We start from the raw sequence: 25,399 nt of genomic DNA, 5'->3' as shown, positions 1-25,399 counted from the left end.
ATATGCTGGAGTAAGCTTAAAACGAAGACTCTAATTTAAAGTAAGAATTAGTACCCAGATACTTTGTCCATAGACTATATTGGACCTCTTTGGGCTGTCTGACTGGCAAAGAGGCAGAATCTATTCTTAAATAACCAATCCAGTGTCCTGAACACCAGACTCGTACATCTGGCATCCATTTAATTTTTCTCTACCTAACTTTTGCAAACGTATTTCCTGCTTTGAGTATGTGTTGGTTGTTGTTTTTTTTTTTGCGCCTTGAAAATGACACCTCCTTTTAGGCCTTAATGATTTTATGTGCAGGGAATACTACTGCTAGCATTCCAATACTCCATATCCCCACCTCTGGGTTTCTTAAATTCAGGACTCATTTGACAGCCCATAGGTGAGTTCTCCAAAGAAGGAAAGGCAGATACAGAATACTTTCCATCTTACAGTTTCACAGAAGCTTTTTTGACTTTAAGAGCCCAAAAAAACAAGTCTTGACAAGTCCAAGTTAATTTGCGTGTGACTATCATTGCATTAGCTGCCCACAAAGCTAAATACCACAGTGCTTGATTAGCCCATGAAAAGGATTACATGATGCAGCAGCAAGGTTGCAATCCAGATTGCAAAGGAGAAGACTCACTGCCCAGGGAGTCCTACTCAGTTCGCATCCCTGTTCCCCCCAGGTCAGTACATCTTCCTCCTCTTGCTCCTCCTTGCACCTTAGCTATTAGGAAGAAGTTCTTCCCTGGGAGGGTGATGAGGCACTGGCACAGGTTGCCCAGAGAAGCTGTGGCTGCCACATCCCTGGCAGTGTTCAAGGCCAGGCTGGACGGGGCTTGGAACAACCTGGTCTAGTGGAAGGTGTCCCTGCCTGTGGCAAGGGGTTTGGAGCTGGGTGGTTTTTATGGTCCCTTCCAACATAAACCATTCTGTGATTCCATGAACCCTGTGACACAGCAGCCGCATGGTCACACTGCACCCTCAGGGCAAGCAGTGGCGCCTTCAGCCGCACCGTGCCCCCTCTGCACCCCTGGCTCTGTCTCCACCGTGCAGAGAGACATCCTCTCCGCACGCTCCGCGCTGCGGGGAGCCTCGCGCCCCACACCCGGCATCGCGGCCCGGCGGAGCTCAGCGGACTCAGAGCCGCCTGCAGACCTAGCTCGAGCCGCCGCCGACTGAGGGGCGGGGGAGGAAGGCCGGTAGGAGGGGAGGAGAAGGGTGGGCCGGGCCGCAGTGGGGCCGTCGGCCGCGTCGTGGCGCTGCGGCGTCGCGGAGGTCGCTGCCGTCCCGTTCCGTCCTAACCCGTCCCGGCTCGGCTCGGCTCGGCTCGGCCGGGCGGTGCGTGCGTGCGTAGGGGCCGGGGCCGCAACGGGCAGCGGGGCCGTGGCTGGGGAGGAGCGCGGCGCCGCGCGGAGAGGAGGAGGCTGCGGCGCTCCCTCTCCGGTGGGACAAAGGGCTGTGGGCGCGCAGGTAGGAGCCGGCCCGGCCTTGCTGCGGGCCTGGCTGCAGGCGGGTGGCTGCCCGGCCGGCGGCGGACGGGCCGCGGCGCCTTCTCAGTCGCCGGCAGGACGGGACCGGACCTCCTTCCGCTGGGGCCGGTTGCTCCCCGAAAGGTTCGGAGCTTCCCCGCTGCCGAGAGGAGCCCCGGGAGCTGCCGCGGGCTTTGGAGGGCGCTGCCCCCGCCGTCGGGCCGCCAACGGCCGTGGCAACCGCCCGCTGCCTGCCTTTGTCTCGGCACCGCGGCCCAGAGCCCGCCCCGGGAGCCCCCTTCAGCAGACGTTTTCCGCCGCAGGAGCCATGGGCCGGCTGCCGCGCTAGTAGCGTCCCCAGTTGGCGGGGCGAGGAGGGAAGCGGCCGCTGCGCCCTTTCCCCGGCCGGGGGCTGCGCGGGGCCAGAGATGGAGCCGGCGGCGCGGCCGAGCGGGGATATCCTGAGGCGGAACCCGCAGCAGGACTACGAGCTGATCCAGCGAGTGGGCAGCGGCACCTACGGCGATGTGTACAAGGTGAGTGGCCAAGGGCTGCGTCGGGCGCTGCTCGAGGGGCTCCTCACGGCGGGCCCGGTCTCAGGGCATCAAGAGACCGGTTGGGACAGAGTGGAAAACTCGGGGCACCTCTGGCAGTGTGAGGTTTCCCTCCCTGCTTAACACTTTTGTTTGTAAGGATTGACTTGCAGCGTTGGCAAAGGGTCCGTATTGCCGATCCCCTCACTGATTTTGTAGAGGTTCGAATTCGTGTGTATTGTGGGTGATACTTGCCACGTTACTGCTAAAGAAGGTAGAGGATATCTACTTGCTGTACCTGTTTCCCCTATGCATCAGTTAAAGCACCTGATTAACAGGGTGCAAGTTTATCCCTGAGGTTAATAATAGCACACAAAAGGCAGAAGCAGATTAAGGCTCCTCAGAAGCTAGAAGGGAGTTACAGCTGTAGGTAGAGTTTGCACTGCACATCCAGTGGATGCTCTTGAATGATGTGTACTGGTGCTCATGCTGTCAGAACCACAGCGATTGGAAACATGGTGTAGACTTGGCAATAATTGGGTTAATGACCTGAAAGGTTTTCCAACCTAAACAATTTTATGTTTCTGTTATTGTGTGGTGCACTCCTCTCTGTACTTCTCTGGGGGATCCAAGCCCCTTCCCTGAATGTCAGGGATGCTCAGCAGCTTTCAGGGTTGGGTTGCTGATAAAGTCTTAAAAGTTTTCGGCCTGTGTTTGGTGATCTGTGTTTTCAACTGCATGGGCAGAGTGGGTGTGCTGTTTTAATTTGTAGTGCTCTTCAGTGTGTTTAAAATAGAACTGGCACAACCAACTGCACAAGAAAAGGTGTGTTGCGTTGCCACATGAAAGTCAGTGGTAATTGCTCGTGTGGGGGGAGGGTACTTTGCTAATGTTCAAATTGAAGTTTTATAGATGGATCTTGTCCCCACCATCCCTTTGAAATGGTTACTTGCAGCCTCAGGGAGTTATTTTTTAAAAGTGTTCATGGTGCATATTTACCTTTTTTCATTTTCTCTCTCTTTTCTTTTTTTTTTTTTTCCCCTCCTTGACTGCTCCACGCAGACCAGTCAACTTCTTTGCGCTAAATCTAGCACTAAATTCTTTAAAAGGACATTTAAGGTTTCATAAATCAGCAGCTCGGTGTACCTAGAGCTACTTTGAGTATGCCTGCATAGCACAGGGCAGCACGACAAGAAATAACTGGTTATGTTGCAGAGAAGTATTTTTGCGTAATCTCTTTGCTCTTTGTAGAAAAAGAAATATTCTGTTTCTCATTACCCTAGTAATTAGAGGAGAGCTGTGCTGACATGTCATACAGCTTCCGGTTCCGGAGCTGCTTTCAATGCATGGCTCTGCTCTGTGCCATGTAAACATATCCCCTTAAAAAAAACCCCACAGCCCTCTTCCCCCGCCTCTCTTCTTTGGGTTATGAAAAATGTGCCTTCTATTCCTGACACTGTTTCAGATAGGAATAAACCTGAACCTTCTCAGGTTCAAATTGAAATCAAAGTCTTTGGCAGGCTTTTTAGACGTAGTTATAAGTCTAAAGTTAATGAGTTTGAAGTAGTTTGAGAGCCTACATTTGTTTCTAGGTCACTGGTTTCCTCTTTGTTTTCATAAAGGCCTGCAAGAGGGAGGAACTGTATCAAGGGAATACTGAATCAGATGGCACTGGCTGTTATGACAAATGTGCAAAGCAAACTCATTTTTAAAAGTCATTGATGTTATGTTAATTTTAAAAGTAACTAAGGTAAACTCTTTTTCTTGAAAGGACTTAACATATAAACATTTTACTTTTATTTTTCTTAGTCCATGGTAAGTTTCTTAGCACAGATAGCAAATCTTGTGCTTGATGAAGGCTGCTGTCACTAGTGTTTATAAAATGCATTTCTTAGTGAATATCTGATTGTTGTTATGTTGCAGCGCTAGGGCAAGGTTTGCTAGAGAGTGCTCTTAAATGGAAACGGAATTTTCCTCTCACCTCTTCAAGTGGTTTTTCAGCTCATCGCTAATAATGACTCATCAGTGTCTCCAGCACAGTTGTTTTTAGGATGTCTGAATGAGGCAGCCTTTCTGATTGTGGGAGATCTGCCTCTTCCTCAGATGCTTTTTGGTGGTGGTGGTTCATGCCTCAGATTCTTCTTGTGGCATTTGGTAGCTTTTAGAGTAATTGGTTCTTTTTTGGATGTGGAAGGTGGAGGTTAAGCAAATATTTGTGCTCACTATTAGGTTACAGAAGAGTATTTAAGGCCTTTCTAAAAATCTACCCACTTTTTCTTTACTATTATGGAAGCTTAAAACTGAAATGTATTTTTCTTAGTGTTTGTGGGGTTTATTTCTCTTGTCTGTCACATGGCACACAATGGTTGATTGTATGTATTTGATGCAGTTTAGGATGGGGGAGAAACCATCTGTGAATAAACTGTTTTCTTACCTCTTCACAGCATGTGGAAGTAGATCCAAGCTTGGATCTAGTAATCTTGGAAGTACAATTTCCATTAAAATCCTAACATAATTTATCCCTAAAAGCATTGTATTAAACTATCTTAAATTACTGACTTCTGAAAGTGGTTGTATTAACATAGACTGAGTACTCACTGGAACCTCATAATATGCTGACAATATTTTTTTTTGTTCCTACTTTCTGCCAAATGATTACCATCCTCAGCATCATATCGCTTAGTGCTGCAAAGGTGAAGTCCACAGGAGTGAGGTTTTAATTTGGCTTTCCTCGCAAGATTTCTATTTGCCCTCCTTGGACATAGACATGAAAAAAGCAGTATTTAAAAAGGATGGAAGTTTCTTCATGCATCAGCAGGATTATGCTGAAATAGATGTTTTGTGTGTGGTTAATGCAGAAACATCCAGTTGACCAGTATCTTAGAGCAGAAAATTTAAAAAGTCACTAGGAACTGTAAATGGAATTTAATCTCCAGCACTAGGAAGTGGCCAGTCAGATGCCATCCCAGGTAAACTCCCATGATCTGGTTAGATCTTTCGCAGGATGGGTTTTCATGTCAGCATGACCGTCAGTGAACCTGCAGCTTTTCAGTAGGGCCTTTTAGTCCAATTTGTATGAGGCCAGTTCTGATAACAAGTTCACATCCTCAGCTCTATAAGCATGTGTTTCTGCAGCCCTAGGTATTTTCTGGGGGTACCTGGAATAGTGTAAGACGAGCCTGTTCTGGTTAGCTTGTGGGATTTGGTTACATCAGGACATCAAGTCATTAGGGTATATGTTGATGTCCTGAAGGGACTTAGAAAACAAGCACTACATTAAAGGGTGGTAATTTACTTTAGTTGTATCTTACTGGGATTTCATAGAATCATAGAATGGTTTGGGTTGGAAGGGACTTTAAAGATGATCTGGTTCTAACCCCTTGCCACGGGCAACTTGGTCCACTAGACCAAGTTGCTTAAAGCCTGCTCATTTCCTGCATATGCTTTTTATTTGAGTATTTATTAGTGACTCGGAATAGGTTTGGTGGAGGGATTTAGGGGAAATAATACCCTGTGTCATGGCAAGAGATGTGGAGTCACCACTGCTTTCACATGAAAAGAAATTTTAAGTTGTCTTCTTGTGAGTATCCTCACTGTCAGTCTGTTGACTCTACCGTGGAACAAAAGATTTCCGCTCACTACTGCATACTCTGACTCCTTCTGCAAGTAAACAAGACTTGATTTTTTTGTATTTTTTAATGCAAGTGCCCCAAGCAGAGTTTTAACTACTCTTCGATTTCGGAGAAGAGGAACAAAGGGCAGTTTATGTAGACTGTATTTTTGAACGCTCTTGTTTGGTAGCTGAGCTGAAGGATCCTGTATGTGCTTAGCCCACTGCAGGCTGCTTCTGCAGGATTAGTAGTTGGATGTCTCTCCTCCCTGGGAGGTGTTGATCAAATACGATCTTGTGCAGCAATTTTAAAGCTGTCTTGTTTTGTTTTTTTCCAAGCAGATTGTGAACAGTGCTACAATAGCTTTCTTTGACAGTAAGCACAGGGAATGAGAAACATACCAAATTAATAGCAGAAATCACTTGTAAACAAGAGATGCATTTCTGTTGAATATCGTGGAAATTTCATTCCTTCTTGAATCACCTACTCAGTCTCTCTTTCTTCTCTTAGGATTTTTCTTTTAATCTTCTGCACCAGAAAAGGGCATTAACTTACAAGAGACCTGTACTGGTTTGCCACTGAGTGTGTCTGCAGGAAAATAATGAGCAACGAAATTGGATCGTGGGACACAGACTCTTTTGCTCCAACACAATTTTGGAAAAGGAAAAAGAAGAAAAAAAACACAAAGTTTGAGTTTTCTGTTGTTTTGGGTTTGTTCGTTTTTTTTGTCAGTGTTTTTGTTTTTGTTACAGATGTGAGTCTCTGTCCAGTTGGAGTCAGGTTTTGGCCCCACTGTGTGGTCAGTGCCTTATTCCCAGAGCTCTGGAGTGTATTTTCTCCTTCAGTCAAAGGCTGTTGAAAATCCGCATTTGATATTTTGAAAATAATTCTTAATGTCAGTCTGATTTCACAGATCATGAGAACTTACTGGGTAAAGCGTTCTGCTACTTAAAGTCGGCAGGTTAAGAATGGAGTGTTAAGGCTCTGTTTAACCAGAGTACAGTTACATCTATGGTAGTTTCTAATCACATACTCCCAACTTTATATGAATATGTTTTGGTAGCTGCAGACTGATTAGACTGGCCATCCCTGATTCAGCACTGCTGTCCCTGCTGAATATACATTGCTTACACATATAAATTACCATAAAACGTCTGTCACATCGGGGGTTCCACTCTTCCTGTCCAGATCAAAGCCTTCTGGTTAGCAGTGTTTGCTGTAGCCATGCCTGAACTCTGCCTAGTCTTGTTTTTCCATATGAAGGGTGTTTAGAATGGCATCAAACCAAAACTGTTGAGTTTCTTCTTGTTGCCGTGCAGTTTCTCTTCTCAGAAATTGCATGTTTTTCTTTTAGGATGCAGTCAGTAGGGTATATATATTGCCGAGAGTAAAGGTGCTCAGTGGCATATGGGCACTCTGTTAAGATATTCAGGAGTTGAGGGAAGGCCGTGCCTTGCCGTTTGTAAACTTTGTAAGTGGATTGTTTTGTTTGTTTTGTTTAGTTTTTTGTTGTTTTTTTTTTTCTTACTAAGCATTTGGGCTTTTTTTGTGGAACATTCAAAGCTGTTTGGCTTTAAATTTTACCACCTGTTGCTCATTAATTTTCTGTTAATTGTTTTCTGTTAATTGTAGATTCTGTGACTGGAGTAGAGTATTTCTCCGTCTGGTTCTCCCTGTCTCATTGCCAAAAGAAGGTAGTCTCCAGAATCTTAAAAATAAGGTTTGATTTCTTTTCCAGTTCTTTTAAAGAGAGTTGCCTTCCTAGGTTAGGTCTTCAGAGGAGCCAAAGAAAGACTGATAGCAACCTTTCAGTCTGCTATCAGGTAGTATGAAGGCTGTACCCAGCATCTCTTGAGCCAAGGAGGAGCTGAGAGTCTGTTCTGTTGAGTTTAATATCCTGTTGGTACCAGCCTTGTCTCTGATGTAGTCTTCACTTGGCGGTACTGCTATCCCCTGGTCATCCTTCAGGAGACATTCTGCTGTGTAGGTGATTTTGTTATTTCTCCTTTTTTTTTTTGTGGTACAGTCAGTGAGGGAGGTGTCCTGCAGACTTGCATAGGAAGAGGTTAAGCAGAGCATGTTCTTTTGTTCCTTGCAAGTTGTGCACAGTTTTGGAGACCAGTGTCAAACACAAGAAATACTTTATATGACCTGTGCTGTTTCTTCCTTCCATCCCAGAGCTCTCTTTCAATGTGAGATACCCATTCAGAAGAAGAGAATAGTGTAGGTCATGCATCCCCTTTGAAACACACACACTGGCCATCCCCCCAACACCAGAAGAAGTCTTTGAGAGGAAGGATAGATCAAAGATCAGAACATTTGCATGCTAATATCTTCCTCATCTTTGTCTCCAGAAGATGCAATGGTCATTTTCATTGACAACGCTTAACTTTGAATGCATCTAAGAATATAGCGTGAGGTGTCTGAATGATTCCCAGTTCCATCAGCAGAGGTCTGTGGTGGAAGTACACAGGTCATCCATGTTGGAGAGAATAGCTCTTCCTGTTAGCAAGGCCATAACAGAGTTTGCCAGCATAATTCGCTGACCCCAGCAACTGTCCGACCACTCTGCAGCTGGGAAAACAAATATGCTTGCCACCTTTACTCACGTTTGGCACCTGGCTTCTTTGTTATGGCTGTGAATGAAAAGAGGCAGCATCCACCCATAGTGGTGCTGTTTGAGGACAATGCAAAATGGGTGGATCTCCATATTAATGAAAACTGTTCTTCAGTGCAAGGTAACCTTGATACTTCAGATTTCTCACACTTCACCATTTTGTTAGGATTTCAGATTTTGTGTTTCTTCAAGTATTTAGAATAGTTCCCGATTTCTGAAAGATTCCTAGCAATATGAATACTTGGCAAGGTTTGGTGGACACAGCAGTCAATGAGAAGGACAGGGTATTTTGTTCAAGATTTTGCATTTGTGATCTATAAAACCACATACTACCTTGCTTTTAATGGGATTAGGTAACCAAAGCAGACTTGATGCTGACAGTTTTCAACCAGCAAAAGACAGTTTACTTTACCAGGCCTTCCCCAGATCTCATCACAGAGTGTACCTATGGAAGGGGTATTGGAGAGGTCATTTGTCTGAACTTTCCATTTGGCCTAGCCAAGGATAGTAATAATCTTTCTGACAGGTTAAGTCAATCTGTCTAATTATAATGAAGGGGTCTCTATATTACGTGCCACTATGTTTTTCTCCAAGCTGTGGTTTGCTAGACTGTAGGGCAGGTTTACACAGGCAGCACTATATAGCATCATTTGCCATCTGTCTCCCATTCCCTCTCCCTTTTCTCATTTAGGGACTCTGTTCAAGAGGGGCTTGTCTGAAAAATTTGACTCCTTTCTGTTTTTCTGTTTAAAATAGCAGAATGGCTCCATTGAAAGCCAAACACCTTTTGACTCCATTCCCTCCTAACCAGCTCTGCAAAATCAGTATCTTCATCTGTTGGATAGTATTTAGCTTGTTGGCATTGTTTTGAGACCTAGATCTGCCTTCTCATGTGTTTCCTTGCAGCTAGCCCACAGGAAATGTCCTGTGGGCAAATATCACATAAAGCTCTGAGCTGTCGGGAGCTCCTTGCGTACAGTGGGATGAACTTCACTTCCTTCTAGATTGATTGTGGGAAAATTTCAGGGTTTTGGTACAGAGACGTTTCCATTCTGCTCTCTAGCTTTCTATATTCCTTCAATGAAGAGTTAGAGTAATTAATTTTATCCAGCATGGTAGATAGTGTCTGCAAGGACCTTCTCAGCTGCTTGAAGGTCTATCCAAAGCTTACCTTCCCATGTGCTGGATGGAGAATGCCCTGCCAAGAAGCCGCAGCTTGACTGTGTCTCTGGTGAAAAGAACGTACAGGAGGGTGAGCAAAGGTGTTGCTTCCTGGCTTCACCTTCAGTCGGGACTGGAGATCAGGGAAAAATCTGTTTTGTGGTTACTGTTTCCATCCTGCTCCTGTCAAATCCCAAGGAAAGAGATTGAAGAGGGGGCTTGCTTACATGGAAACATTAGAAAGGGGTGGGGGCACTAGGCAAAGGACTCGCATCTCTGTGTCAGTGACTCCTAGCAGATCTGTGGGGTACAGGATGGCATGTTCCTCTACGAGGTGTCAAGAGGTAGCCAAATTAAGGGACTAGTGCATTTAGCATCACATATCTCTCGCAGTTGCTCATTTTTGAGACAGCGGGATGCTAAGATAGGGGTTCAGCAGATGCTGGTCAGCACATCATGAACAGGCAGTAAAAAAATGTGAATTTTGTCGGAACAGAGGGAAAATAAGAAGTGCCAAAGCCTCAGCCTGTGCTGGAAGCAGTGCTATCCCTAGTCTGTTATCCTTTGTGTTGCTGTGTGTGTTTGTACTGACTTCCTTGCTCCTGAAGATAGTGAAATGATCATGCAAGATGCAGTCAGGGATACCATCCCTCAGATCTTTGAGCTGACCCACAGTGCTGATTGCCAGAAACGCTGCATTTACTGAACTGATCCGTCAAAAAGGGCATTCTTTGATGCCGTGTTTGATATTTTGGCATGTTGGATTGCTCTTCTTCCAAGTCTGTTTTTGTGTCTTCCACATGAATGTAGTGTGTATGGAAGGTTCTTAGAGGTGAGGAAGATTTGGCTGGATGTTTCCAGAAAGCTAAACGAAATGCATTTTCAGGTTAGCATGAACAGCTGGATTTGCAGCCTGTGTAGAAAAGTGAATTTTGAGACATTCCAAAAAGGCAGGTGCTGTTTCTTTTCACAGAATGAAGAGGTCATTGCAGGGGGACACTACTGGCTTGTTGGTAAGAAATCATTGGGCTTTTTTTTGTGTAGCTCTTTCCTCTACAGCATTAAAGGCATCGTTTCTTCTTGCATTTAATGTGATTGTTCACCCCAAGAAGCTGGTTTGGGTGGTTTTGTTGTTCTGTTCTCACCTGTGTGTATGGCTGTTTGCTGGTCATTGCTGTTGAAGCAGTGTAGAATTGTGTTATATTTGCCTTAACTCATGGCTTAACAGGCATGCATTTAATAGTTGAATTATAATCATGAGACTCCGAAAGATGTTTGGGAGATTTAGTCATTAATCTTAAGGGAGGATAGGTGGTAAAGTCTTGCATGGAAATGTAAACATGGTAGGTAGAAAGAATAAAGGTGGGGCCATACCTTCTTTTAAAGGTGTACTTTGTCTTGATAAAACTTAAAAAATTATCATTTGACAGGAAACAGTGCCTAATGAGTGTTCATTGCTCTCCAGTGATTAACAGTGTCAGGTATTTGGGCTGTATTTACAAGGGATTTGAAAATGGCAGCAGCTTAAATTCTTCCTTGGGTGCCCTTGGTCTACAGTGGGCTAAAGGAGTATTTGATGTATCCCTTGCAGGTACCCACAGTTGTGTTGCCTGTCAGAGGGGGGGTGTTAATTTAAATACAATGATAGATTCTTGTAAACAGCTGGCATCTCTTTTCATTTAAGACTGCTTTTGTAAAAGAAACATTGCCATTTTAAATGCCACCTGCCTTAAAAGGGTGATTTCTGCTACAGAGGAGGATAATGATAGGATGTGTGGAACGAGGGAACTGAGCTAGCTCAGCTGTGTGGGCATTGCTTTGTAATGTTAGCAGCTCGTGAGGGGTGAGGGTTTCTGAGGCTGGATGGAGTGTATCTGGATAGTCAAAATACCTTCACTAGCATGATAGTTAGGAGTCTGGGTCAGTAGCTGGACAGGATAAGCAGTTTTTGATAATTCTGTTTTGTTTTGTCGGACATGTCTGTATTTAAATTTAAAGCACTTGTCTGAGTCTGATCCTATGCTTATTGGTTAACTGTGAAGAGGCACAACTAACTTTGATTAATGTACGGCCTTTAAAGCTTTGCCAAATGGTTCCTGTCTAGAGAGCCTGTTTTTAAATTGGGCTTGCAATAGCAAAATGGAGACAAAGGGACTAAGGAGGATGGGGAGGGAGATCTCGAGAACCTTTTAGGATCTGCCATTGCTTCAGCACTCACAGGGACCACCTGTTGAGAGTACACGAACATAAATTTTTCCTTCTCGTTCTGTGGGTGTTGAGGGTTTGTCTAAATCCTGCACTGGGATGTCTTGAGTACGGACTGTCTGTGCTGGCTTGAGCAGCAAAGTTAGCTCCTGCATGGGTGGAGGAGGAGGCTTTTCTCTGTGAAAGCATGATATGGTGAAGTTCTGAAAGGTGGAGCAGTTGCTGCCCGTGTTTCTCAGAGCCTTGGTGCTTCCTGCAGTGTGTGGAAAGTGTGTGTAAGCTACTGCCTGCCAACCATGCTTGGTGTATTTTCTTAGCCCTAAGACAGCTATGGTGCCAGTCTATTTACTTACCAGCTTTCTCTTTCCCTAGGATGCAGTCTCAGTGGGTGTTGAGTTCATCATGACATTCTGGCTTTGGCCCGCCTACTCTGTCATGGTTTCTGCTTTCATTACTTCGTCCATGTGTATTGTTTTATTTAGCTATGGGAAGCTTTCTGAAGCTTGAAGTGGAATTCACATGTGATCCCTGTGTGGTTGCTCTCTGATTACATGAGTTCAGTGTTTTCTAGTTGTGTGCAGAGAAGGGCAATAACAATGTCTTAAGCTTCCTGCAGGTGGAATATACTTGCAGCATATAACATGTCTTGCAGGAACCTTGTAGTACATCTAATATTACATGTAACAGCTTATGATTTCTACTTAAGGATGGAGCTGTAATCTGTTTTGATTTACAGGACTGCTTTTTAGTCATCATCTGCATTTTGGCTGCTGTCTTGCATAAGCAAACAAAACAAAAACAAACCCAAACAACCCACAGGTCGGTGTTTCTCTTTTTAAAGGTCCTGTGGCTTGCTGTTTCTGCTAAGTGGGTGTGCAGGTCATCAAACCTCCAGTATAACAGTTCTTAGAACGACAAGGATGCTGAGGACTGAATGCATGGGGCAGCTGAATTAGCACTTAGGTGTTACAACTTCATGCTAAGAGGAAATTCTGTATATGTAAAGAAGTTAACAAAAGGGATGGTTTGGGGAACGAGGAAGCAGCCATGCTGTGCAGAGTCCTGATCATGACTTCCTTCAGCTTTCTCAAACACATTCCTTAGTGGTGTCTGGCTCAGTAAGGCTGGTCCATGGAAAATTACACAGTTGCTGAAGGGAGAGAATTACATTTATTGGGGGTGGGAACTAGAGGCTTTTACAGAGTCGGAGAGCAGATTGTAAGGCTGAGTAGCTTCCTGGGATGGAGGAGCACTGCCTAAATATCCTCACGGTTCCACCAGGGATGAAGCAAAGGTTTAAAGTTTAAAAACGATTAGAAACAAAGAGGGAAAAGGCAAGATGGAAAATATAAAATATGTTAAGATTTAAAAATATTTCTTTAAAACTCCAGTTAAATTATCAGGCCTAATTTACTGTAATACTGTCATTTCTGTAGCATGCGTATTATTTGAGCAGTGTGGTTTTGGTCCATGTTTTAAAGAAAGTTGAACCAGTAAAGTGAGGAAGTCACTGGCCAAGTGTTTGAAACCAAGCTACTGAAGTGAAACCAAAACCAGTATTTAATTGCTGTAGATTAAGCTGTAGAAAAAAAAAATTGCTTCTTATTTGAAGCTCCATCATTTAAATGAGTGGATTACTCAAAATAGAGAAAACAATTTAAAAACAAATCAGTTTATTTTCTCTCCTTGATTTTGGCTAAAAATAAGGTGTGAGAGGATAAGATAGCTATAAAATTGTGAAAGTTCTCATCTGTAATGAAATGTCAGCATATTTCCCTCTTAGCATAAGTGCAAAACATACTTTATACTTGACCTTTCTCATGTATCTAGCATATTAAAAAGTTCTGATTTTCCTAGTTAAAAAATCTTACTTGAATGTTGTTTCTGTTTATTTCAACAGAATTTCAGGCTGTGATTTTTAATTGCCTACAAAATTAGAAATATTACTGATCACTATTTCATCATCGCAAGATATAAAATCAAGACTATGAATAAATGTTGGGTTTTATTCTAGTAGAAACAGCTGAGCAGTAGTACTGTCCCAGTAGTCAGAAAGAAGCAGGCACACTGCAGTATGTATATGCATCTGAAACCAAGAGGCAATTGTTATGTCTTACCCATCTTGCACCCCCGAGAAGATGAAAATTGATACAGTACACGTGCAAACCAAAGCTTAATCTTAGGACAGGAAAAGAACTCTTTGCTCCTATTTTGAACTAATTTTTCTTCAACTTCTTTGATTTACACAGCTGCTTTTTTATTCATTCTTTCTGTTCTGATCATTGTTTTATTTTAATAATAACAACAACAAAGCACATGGGCCTGTTTTCTCCATGAAGACAACTTTATGGCTTGTTCCTTTTAGTTTTGTAACTGAGTTCATCTCTGAGGAATTGAAATTTTAAGGAGGCAGGTACAGAATAGCTTTGATGGAGTTAGATTTTTCCACTTAAATCTGCATTTTTCACCTGCACCTCTCTAGATTCTATCAGATAAATTACAGTAAGGAAAACTAATTAATATAATTTGTACCCTGGATTTGAAAGGCTTGGTACTGCAGAAAAGCCTGTGTGTGACATGAAAAGCTAGAGGGGTTTGCGCAAGTACTCCATAGGTCAAAAAGCTTGCACACGTCTCGTCAGTTCTTGGTAAAATAACTTCAATAAAACAAACAAAACCCTCAGCAAAATGCATACACTTGCGTATTTTGTTATGACTAATCTGAAAGTATGTGCAAAAGTATTTCTGGTGTTTTAGGAAGTTGCATGCACATAGTGATGGTATAAGAGTTGCAATCTTGGAACTGCAGTTTCTTCTGTTCTTTAAAATCCCAGCAGCGGTTCCTCAGTTCTGCCGTTCTGAACAGACGCATCTTGCTGTGTGTCAGTTAGCTCATGGTTGCAAAGCAGTGAAAAATCTCTGAAAATGAATAAAATGGTGGGCTTAAATTTTTTAATGTAACACAAGTGGTTTAATAAACACAAAACTAAACACCAACAAAATCCCCCCCCAAAAAATGCGAGGCAATCCACTGCATCAGAAACTGTTTTCTCCTTGCCTAAAAGCCAGACTTCTTTTTTATCATTAATTTATTTTTTTTTTTTAAAGTGAAGAGACATAGATACTTTTCTTCAAGTATTTTGGTTGACACATCTCTGAGTTTTTTCATCTCTAAGGAATAAATAAATTGCCCTGCAATTGATAAAATATATGATCTTTTGATGCTACTTGAATTTGTACTGCATAATACTGTGGGATATTTCCTGTCTCTTGTGGTCTGTGCCTTCAACATTGGAATAAAATAAAATTGCTTTGCATTTATCCTTCCTATATTTTGGTGAATAAAACCTTTTAAAATAATAAAACCTTGTTGTGAATGCTCCATCCCTGGTGGTGTTAAAGGCCGGGTTGGACAGAGCCTTGGGTGACATGTTTTAGGGCGAGGTGTCCCTGCCTGTGCTGGAGGGCTGGAACTTGATGATCTTAAGGTGTTTACAACCCTAACTATTTTATGATTCTGTGATTCTATAAACTCCATCTTGGGTTGTAGTTTAATAATATGTTTGAAGGTATCTATCTTTTTTTCTTCTTTTTTCTTCCCTCTGTTTTATACCCTGGCCCTAAAGCTGTTAGGCATCTGCTCAATTTTAAGTATGTTAGCAGCATCATGAGCCACCTTTGATTTGTATGATCTTATATTCAAAAATGTATATTATTTATGAGGAAAACTAGATATTTCTAGTAGCTTTTCTAAACCATCTAATACCTATGGTTGTAACTTGAAAAGGATCTTTTCTGGTTTGTTTGTTTTGGTTTGTTTTTTTGCCAGTGGTTTGCTCCAACTGAGTCAGAATCGGGCATTTTTTTTTTCTTTCCCCTCATGTGCTGTTTGTTTGTCTCTTTTGTGCTCCATTAGTTGCTAAATTGTACTTTTGTGGTCAGGGTCTGTTTTTAGCTTTTCAGTTTTGGAAGGATCCTGCCCATTATTTCGTGGAGGGTGATCTGCCAAGAAAATTTCAAAGGAGAGTAATCAACCTCTATTTGGAAGCATATAGCTGACTTCTCTTGTTATTTTTTATTTTCCCTAAATAAGTGTTGTTAAGATTTGCACTGGTATTTGCTTTGTTATTATTTTTATCCTTACTACTGTAGGTCTTTGTCCTTCAGTAGTTACTGCTGGGAATGAGAAGTAAGTGTTTTAATGGCTGCTAAGATCTGTAAAGCCACTTTTCTTATACAAATCCCTTCCTCTGGTTTTCTGTGCTGGAATAAAAGGAGTTGGCCTAACATCATTAATGAGCTTTTAATCCCCTATTGCTTGAGATAATTGGCCTTGATTAAGAAAGTGTCTGAAGTCTGTGAGTGAAAGGTAGGTTTCCCTCCTCCCAATTTTCTCAGCAAGAGATAAACTATCTAAATTTCACCAACTGCCAGTAAAAGTAAATACATTTAAGCCTTATCTGCATTTTAGCTGTGCTTAGGAGTGCCAGTCACAGATCTCGCTGCATTGGGTTTCAGGTATTAATGTGGAATTTATTTAAACCCTGGTACTTCTGTGTTTTCTGGATTCTGCCCATTCAATAAGGGAAACAGCAAGTGCTGTAAATGTGGAAATAGTGAGTGACAGCTGTGAAGTTTGCCTCCTGCTTTGTATCGGTAAGTGTTCCTTCTCTGATGGACAAGGGTTGGCGTTGTCCAGCTGGAGAGCACCCACAAAATCAATATTTGTCTTTGTACAATATTCAGCTGTGATATCCGAAGTAATGGCTCTTTTAGTAGCGCTGCTGGAGTATAAACTAGCTGACACAAGAAACTCAAAAGTACATATAAAAAGTAAAATTAGCATGTGAATCTACATTTTTGGTTTATCCTGAAAAGTCATAATGGTGTTGGTTGTACAAGGCTATTCTGTTTTAGTGTATTGAATCTATAAAGTCTCTGTTAGGGAAATGGTTTCTGAAAGCCTCTCTGCATTTCGCTATAAAGGAGCCTGGTACTGCTCTCCATCTCAGAAACCCAGCTGGAATGTTGTGGGGTGAGCAATTGCTTCTGGGTCTTTCTGCCTTCTAAAAGAGAAACAGCCCTGAAAATTGGAAATCACTGTTGGGTATCATTTTCCAGCCGCAAAGACTAGCTAGACTTCTGCCTCACATGTGAGCTGCCCTGGCACACCTCAGGTAATAAATGGAGCATAATGAGAGCTTGGAATGGGAAGGAGAGTTGCTTCTGTCTGACATAAATCTCAGCCCATTCAGTAAGATTTGCGTTAATATTTGGAAGAGTCATCCCACTAATTTTTCTTTTTAAGCTCTCCTCTTTCGTTCTTCCTGTTACATTTTTAAGCCTCCCATAGACTTTCCCTTCATGAAGGAGAAAAATGTGTTCAGCGTCTGTTATGGAGATGCTCTCAGCACCAAGCAGAAGGGCCTTTATTCAGTCCAGTACTTTGTTCATTTTTTCCTAGGATGGGGCTGCGGAAAATTTTGTCTTGGTTTCACTTTATATATCTATCTATCTATCTCAAAAAGTGGGGAGGGGGAAGGCCCAACAGGACTGCAGTAATCGCATGTGTACGTATTTTGTGCAGGCACCCATCTTGGAGGTAAGATCCAGGTGAATGCAGGAAAAAAAAATTAATACATGGGTCCTATACCACTTTTGTGAGCCTTCTGGGGGTGCTTGTAGGACTTTCTGTCTGGTGCTCAAACATGAGCCAGCAGGCTACTCAGCCTAAAACTATAGAGCAGTGGGAGCTACTGGTCTTGTCTGGAGCCCAGGCAGAGGAGCTCTGCAGCCACTCTGTGGCCTGTACAGCAGTTCTCCTGCCTGTGCACTGTCCTGGCACAAAGATCTGCTCTGAGCAAGTGTCAGCCTTTTTCTCGTGCTCTGAGCAGGGTGCTGATTGGGTGAGCATTTTGGGAGGTCGTGTTCAGCAGTGAGCTATCAGAACTGCGCTCTGTGCTTGGGTTAACCTTTACCTGCAGATATTTGAGGACATTTTTTCTTCAGAGCTTTCAGAGAGTTTGGTTTCTTTTACAAAAATGCTTTCCTAATGTGCAGCACTGCAAAAAGTTCCGTTCTCCTTCTGTTGTAAAGGATATCAGTTCTAGGCACCCAAAATAGGGATTAACTTGTTGCTTTTAAGCTGGGTTTTCTGAGAAGCATTGTGGCTATGTATTACTGACTTAATCCCCAGCTATACAGTCTGGGTGTTAAGCTCCCCTGGTAAAGAGATGGTGTTTTAGAAGTAGAAGCCTCTCCTTTCCATTCATTAAGAGTATTTCCAGCATTGCAGTTCTTTGCTTTAGCTGCCTGGTGGTTTTCCAGCTCTGTTTACAAAACATTTTTAAAAACTGACAGACTTACTGATGTAAATCATAAGAGTAAGCAAAATTGTACAACTAATTGTGATAAACACTGGGAACACTTATTTGAACTTCTGCATTAGGATGTAATTAAAATTTCGTTATTAACCAGCAGGTCATGATCCAACAAGATCAAATTTTTCCTTAACGTATCACTTGCTGCTGCTTACTTGAGGGATAAATTGTTGTCAGATCAGAAACCTAACCCAGTGGGACAGTTCCTGTTGGATTTCTAAATATTGGCTCTTGGGCTCTGATTTTTATAGATGGTTGTGTGTTCACAAAAACCTCAAGCAAATGATGAAACACCCCCAACTTGTGTTAGAGTTACTGAGGTCCTCTGAGGACCTTCTGTCCTTCATGTCAGGTCTCTGTGGAGGCTGCAGCATAGTAGAAGACCCCAGAGCTGGTCCTGAAGGTTTCTCCTTGTGTGCTGAGAACAACAGTGGGGAATCAGTGGCCTTGTCTGGAGAAGTCCTTCCATCACAGAAATGTCTCATGTTTATGTATTACCAGTTTGAGTGTAGGATAAACAATTGAAGCAGTGTTACGTGAAAGAATGCGGCTTGTTTATGGGAGCATTTATATCATATGGGAGAGGGATACTACGCGATGAAGTGAAACACAAATCCTCATGTGGAAGAACTCATGGCTGTGGCAGTTGCTTGATATTTTACTCCACAGATGGGCTGGTTGTGGTGGCATCTTCAAGATCCCATCCTTTCAAGGTCTCTGTGCCCCTGCCTTCTGGTACCTAGGTACAGTAGTCTTGGTTTGTTCAAGTATCCTTACCAGGTATCTTTATTCCCCTATAATGCCCATAATACTTTGGATTCTTTTTTTTTAATCACAACTGAAGTACCTGCTGTGCTTCCCGTGTGTAAAAAGGGATCTGTTTTCATGGATTAAGAACAGCCCAGGTGAGAGACATTTCTTTGGGTCACTTCAGTTGACTGAGAGCTCTAAGCAGTGATAGATGTGAATTCAGATCTGAATTAAGGATCTGTTTGATGGCACTGTAAGATATGGAAAGAACAGCACAGCGTAACAGGAATTTTAAAAGCTCATAAGGCAAGTTAAGAGTTACGAAGTTTAAGAGATTAGAAAGTAGAAAGCAGAGGAAAAAGAAATTTCAGTCACTGGGAAGGAGGTCAGGGTACCTTTTGAAGGTATGCACAGAAACTGAGAAGCACTTGAAACAGTAAAATGTCATGGTCACTGATGAGTGGAGCTTGGCAAGGAATTAATAAGATGGGGATGCCTTGGAGGGTTGCCACAGGAGCTGCAATTACAATTGGATTAAATGAAGACACAGCTGAACAAATGGCTCTTCTGGTGAACGGGGCTGTTAATCCGAGACTGGAGATCAGACAAAACGTTAGGGCAAGGAGGGGATTTCATCATGGAACTTGAAAATACTAACTTGGAGGCAGAGAGAGTGGTACTGTAGTCTAAATCTCCTTCTCTTCCTCAGTGTTGAAGGGGAAAGTGGCTGGACAAAGAGACTGAGCACATAAACGTAGATTCCAGCGTCCAAGTGAAACGATTCTCCAGTTTTTGACCATCTCACATGGCTTAGGACTGTAGATCCCCTGGGGTTGAACTGTTTGGCTTGCACTCTTAAAAATAAATAAAACAAAACTGCGGAGTGCCTGACTGGTTCTGAAACCAGATTTCTGGGTTATTTCTGGTCATTGCCTACAGAAAATGTCCTACCTAAAATGTCTTTACTTCTGTTAATTGTTTGGGTATGCAGTGGGAAGCATTTTACACAGGGATTGGCACAGGTGTCATGTTGCATGCCATTGTCCCACAACAGCATTTTGATACAGTTCTGAGAAGAAAGCTAAGTCTCAGTGGAGAAACCTGATGACTTCTTTTGTTGTAGTATCATAAAAATCCTCAAAACCCCAGTCCTACTAATAGTCCATCTCTCATTTTTTGAGTGTGGTGTTGGGACACACAACTGACATTGTGCCTAGGTTGGAAGAACATGTGTTGATCTACAGCAAGCTACACTTGTTAATTGCCAGGTCTGGATTACGTGCAGGCATCCCCTAGCCGCTGGCTAATTTTGAATGAAGACTCAAAATACTGAGGAAGCTTCAGGGGACAGGAAGGGGGCAGATTATTTTGCTGTTGGGCTTTAAAAATGTAAACAAGTTGACTAGGAGAGCTATAATTTCTCACCTTTACATCAGTTTCCCTCTCTCCCATAAAGTAGTATTCTCAGTAAAACAGATAGGTAGATCATTAACTAATTGTTCACATCAGGGCAATTATGAAGGTTTTTGTTGTTGTTGTTATTGTTCCTTCCCCCCCCCCCCCCCAGTTTCATTTGGATATTTGTAGTAAAATTTCAGGTTTGATTCACAAAGCCAGCAATGTTGATGTAGTGCATTTCTATCCATGACTTCCTTGATACTACACAATCCTTTCCTAAAATAGTAGAATTGTAGCCACCCATCAGAAATCAGTTGAGAATGTCTTTAACTAATGTCTCAAAATGATTTGAGGAATCCTTATGTGACAGTTCTCACATCTATGTGCGTACCACAGAGGACCAGTTTTTAGCCCTCACCTCCTTACATTTTTAATGATGTGCAAGATAACAGTAATTATTGATCAAGTTTTCAGCTGACAAAGGTGTGTAAGAGAAAAGTTTAAAAAACAAGAGTTAGAGCAGAGAGGTATGTGTGTACCTGTGTAAAGCTGGTGTTTCTGCGATGAAGGAACAAAAGCCATCAGTGACATTTGTGAGCAGGTGATGTCTCTTGGAAAGCAGTTTGGGTCATTTGCAGCATGCTTGAAATACGACTGTCTGGACTGAAGATCTAACACAGTTCCTGTATTTCTGAGCATCCAAACAAGGACACTGAGTATCATGAAGTACTCAGAATTTTTGCCTTTTATGCTGGCATGATAGGAGTTAATTAGTGTGTGTGGTCTTGGTGTCATCAACTCAAGAATGTGTTCAGTTGGAAGATTATACTGTAGAACCAGAAAACCAGTCTTAGGGCAAGTGATTCAGATAACTTGATGTGTTTAGTTCATAAATACCAACTTGGTGAAGAGATTTGTGTTCCAGCAAAGTTTAATGGTTGAAACCCAAAATAGCCCATGTCCAGGCTATAGATTATATGCAAGAACTTAATGGTAATATTAGAAAGCAGCAGGATGCAATTTGGTCAGCCTCTGTGGCCTATCAAGTGTGAGAGCTGAGAGCCAGTAATTGCAGTGATCTCCTCTGGCCTCAACTTTTAAACCCCTGCCAAGCAGTCTGTGTACCAAAGACCTTTGGCAGACTACATCCATTCCTTCAGGCTTCAGCATAACAGTAGCAGTGGCAGTTATTGCTTATATGGAAAAGGAAGGAATATATCTGGAAGGAATACAGTCTTTGTACTAAAGAAATGAAGCTGATCTTCTAGAAACCGTGCAGTCTTCTTTATCTGAACAGTTAAGCTGCTTGTGAATAGAAGCATGGATAGTGGAGGTTCTCTGGGTTCACCAAGGTAGAATATGTGCTTGGTCCCTTACAGTAACAAATGTTTCATAATGGTATTGTCAGGTGTAGCAGTACCAGAGAGGTCCTAATCCTTTGCCCATGCTCGGATGCATGCTTCTTCTGGATGTTGAAGGATACTGATGATTTTGCCATGGTCTAAAAACACTTCTAGTAGGAATGTACTTTAAGAAGTGGTCAGGGTTTCCTTTGTAGTTAGCAGATTTCTGTTTCTGTGTTCAGTGATTTGGTCTGTTGCTTCAAATATCTGGTTTTATTATACAGTTGTTTCAGGTTTTCTTTGACTTCAGTTGAGTCATAGTTGGTGTCTTTGGCATGCATTTTGACACCCATCACTTGGCTGAGCACTACAGGACTTTGAAAGGCCAATTACTGTTGGTGTTGGTTTGTTTTTTCCTGGCTGGAAAGCCTTTCCTGATTTGTAAGCTTGACTAAGTGTTGACAAAACTGAGGGGTTCATCTTTCAGGTTCTTGCTTTACCTGTTGTTAAATGAAGATGATTTCTTGTCCATACACAAGAGTGGTTTGTTCTGTAGTGGCTTCCTTCACTTCAGTCCACAGGGTCAAATTTGGTTTGCATCCTTGTCTTAAGTAACTGCCCAAAATCAGTTTCACCTAGCCCAGTTTTCCCTTGGTTTTCTATAATCTACCTCTTAACCAGATTTCATACATTCAGAAGACTCTGCATGTTTGTCAGGGTGAGAATGAGAGAGTTTGGTTTAGAGTCCTGTAACTCCTAGATGATCAGGAAAAGGGGAATGCCACAGCGCCTAATCAGGTCAAGTTGTGTGTCAAAAATAATGCAGTTTAGCATTGGTGATGATGCCCAAGTGATTAAAAGCTCATTTTACTAGAGTTACAAGTGTTAGTGAAATCCCCTCTTTAAACTTTCTGAATCTGAGGTATCTGTAACATTTTCCTCCAGAACTGAATTCTCAGTGTGAAACTTACAGTGTACCAAGAGAGGACAGCATACTGTGTCAAGGTCATTGGAGCTCCCTACCCCTTATTCTAGAGGGTCATGGGGACCACTCGCCTCTGTCAGGGTCTGCTGGCAGGAGTTTGTTTTCAGAGTTAAGCTGTTCTCAGGGAGCTGTGACTCATCCATGCTGCATCTGCAGTGATTCTCACTGTCCCTCCACCTACCTGTTCCACTTTCAGAGCACACTGAGGTTTAGCACCAGGAGATGGGTGGTTGAGCATTGCATGCTCCATGCGCCGACAGTCTGTGTTGCTGCAATGTGCTTTTTTACCACCTCAGTGAGCATGGATGGCAGTAACTTCTCAGTTTCAACATCCGTTAAAAATGGTGTTTGAGAGGCGTGAACTCCGATTTGCTGTCAGGTATCTGGGGTTTTTTAAAACCTCAAACTCTCCCTAACACTTCACAGCTCCACATGGGTCAGTACAGTGCTAATACCAAAACCAGATAATCCTCACCCAGGTTGCTCTCACCTAATTGCATTGTGCCATATGTGTAACACATGACATCATAACGTATCTTTTCACAGTTTGTAAGACTCTGTGAGGTGTCTTTGCAGTGTGATTAAATATGATTTAACTCTCTTATTTCAGGCTAGAAATCTTCATACAGGAGAACTGGCTGCTGTAAAAATAATCAAGTTAGAGCCTGGTAAGTTTTACATTCTTTCCTGTATTTTTGAATTGCATTTTCATTTTTTCCATATGTTTATTTTCACATGGCTGTGAAGCTCCAGACAAAAGAGTGTTTGCGTTTTTCTGTAGTTTCAGTGGTTAGATGACAGGAAGCACTGCAGGATGTACCATTACTTTTGGCTGTGTCCTGCTGCCCATTTCCTTGTTTGGTCTTATCTGCCTTATCGATTGTTGCATAAAAAGATGTTGTAGTTGCAGTGTATTGTTTGTACAAAAAGAAGATTAAGAACAGATGGTAAATTGTGAGCTCTGAAGCAGTAGGCAGTTGTGTGACTTGAAAGGGGGAAGGGACCAGCTAATGATGCTACTGCCCACCAAAGATGCGCTGTGAAAAACAGAGCCCTGTGCTTTGTAATGTGCCGTATTTCCTCTAACCTGTGCTGAGGAAGGAGAATGGCTCATGCTGTCATTTCCCCATGCATTTTCTGCCACTTCTAAAAGCTGGAGATGCTCGCTTGCTGCTCAAGAGATTTGCTGAGCAGAAGCCTAATCTGAGTCCATGTCCCATCCCTGAAAGTGTTCAAGGCTAGGCTGGACAAGGCTTTAAGCATCCTGGTCTAGTGGAAAGTGTCCCTGCCCATGGCAGGGGGTTGGAACTGGATGATCTTTAAAGTCCCTTCCAATCCAAACCGTTCTATAGTTTTATAGAGTGTTGAAAGAAGAAATTGTCCTCAGTAAAGATGAGGAGAGGAGCTTTTTATGTCCTCAGTCATAACTTGGTCCCACCTAAGGATTTTGTATTTATTCAAAGAAATAATCTCTTGTTACTTGGTCAGTGGCATACTTTTCCTCCTTAGTGTAGTCCTCTTCTGTATCTCTTTGCCATTTTAGTGTCTCTCTGGTAGTGGCTTGCTGTGCTGTGTCTGTTCAGGATCCTGTCTCCCAGGCACAGACTCCGCTTGTGAATGCTTGCACTTGCATGAGTGCTTGTGGACTGACAGCTGAAGCCTATGAAGCAATTAAGAGACAATAAGAAAGCAGTAGAATTTATGGAGACACAATGAAATAGTTTCCATGACTGGAGTGTTGCAGGGAATAAATACAGACTATTTAAGCAGGAAAAATGGAGGAGAATCTATGAAGACATGTGATGTAGGAGAGGCTGGCAGAGTGGTTTTTAGTCTGGGGATACAAAGGCTGAGGAGGCATCTAACCACTGTCCTCCATGGTGGACTGGCATAGAAGCTGCAGCCAGACTTTCATCAGGAGTGCCCAGTGAAGAAGGGATGAGAGTTAACCAGTACTCTTTGCACTGAGGGAGAGTCCAGCTGGATGTGGGGAAAACTCTTCACAGGAGAGCGTTCATGCTCTGGGGCAGGGCCCAGCGAGGTGGTGGCATCTCCATCCTTAAAGATCTTCTGAAGTTGCCTGGGCAAGGCCTTGAGCAATGTGACCCGACTCTGTGGTTAGTCCTGCTTGGAGCAGAAAATTGGACCAGTGACCTCTGGAGGTCCCTGCCAACCTCTCTTCTGCAGTTTGGGGTTTTGATGACCAGCGCTGAAATGTCTCCAGTCCCTGAATACCAGCATCTATTCATGTGTTAAAAGACTGCCGTTTCAGTGGGGAGCTCGTTGTCAGTACACTGCTAGCAGGTGAAGTGGGTGTCCTGCCTTCCCCTTTCAGGCTTAGGAAAATACGTTTTCATTTGCTTGCCATTGCTTGGTTCTGTTCAGTCACTCAGAGGCATCGGGGGTTTGCTGATATCTGTAGGTCCTTGATAAGTAGAAAGGCTGCCCTTTCTCCTCCCAGTCTCTCCAAATGTGTATCACTGAGGAGCTGAGCCCTGAGAGATGGCTCTGCCCATCCTACTGTTGTATTTTGTAGTTCTTCCAGCTTTCTGTTAAATGCAAGCTAGCAGAGCTTTTCAAATTCTAGAGGGCTTACCCAATACATCTGACAAGCTCCTCTCCCACTGAGGACTCTCCAACCAGTGAGTGGTGTATTGGAGATTGATCGGAGAGTCAGTCTTAGAAACTGAGTAATTTAAAATTTTTATGCATAAAGATTCAGAGAAGACTGCTTTTAAATACCAGTAAGTGTTCATTTTTCATAAAATTTTAGTGTTCTCCAGCTGACTTTTAGGCCAGTTAAATTTTTCTGACATGTCTGTTATCCTTGAATAATTTTCAAACCTTTGACAGGAGGATCAATGCTTAATGCCATGTGCCTCACCCCGTATTTCCTGGTTGTGAAATCCCAGATGGAAACTTTGAGGGAAGAGTGGTAATGTCTTTACAGTTGGCGGTT

General features: G+C 42.8%; 1 protein-coding gene across 4 annotated transcripts in view; it reads left to right on the top strand.

The window, feature by feature from the left end:
* Window positions 1-1,295: 1,295 nt before the first annotated feature.
* MAP4K5 (mitogen-activated protein kinase kinase kinase kinase 5) overlaps window positions 1,296-25,399 on the top strand; it is a 70,214-nt gene continuing 46,110 nt past the window's right edge. The window contains exons 1-3 of one of the 4 annotated variants that reach the window (XM_061462499.1): window positions 1,296-1,458; window positions 1,784-1,993; window positions 23,051-23,108. In XM_061462499.1, coding sequence (XP_061318483.1) covers window positions 1,886-1,993; window positions 23,051-23,108 — 166 coding nt within the window. In that variant the 5' untranslated portion in view covers window positions 1,296-1,458; window positions 1,784-1,885. The other 3 variants (XM_061462497.1, XM_061462500.1, XM_061462498.1) reach the window with 3 other exon arrangements.

Source organism: Pezoporus flaviventris, unplaced genomic scaffold (genome assembly GCF_033815535.1).
Source record: "Pezoporus flaviventris isolate CSIRO_AGI_PZ_B2104156 unplaced genomic scaffold, CSIRO_AGI_Pfla_v1 ptg000035l, whole genome shotgun sequence".
Taxonomy (NCBI): Eukaryota; Metazoa; Chordata; class Aves; order Psittaciformes; family Psittacidae; genus Pezoporus; species Pezoporus flaviventris.
Note: the sequence above shows the minus strand (reverse complement) of the source record. Positions and strands in the feature narration are given on the sequence as shown.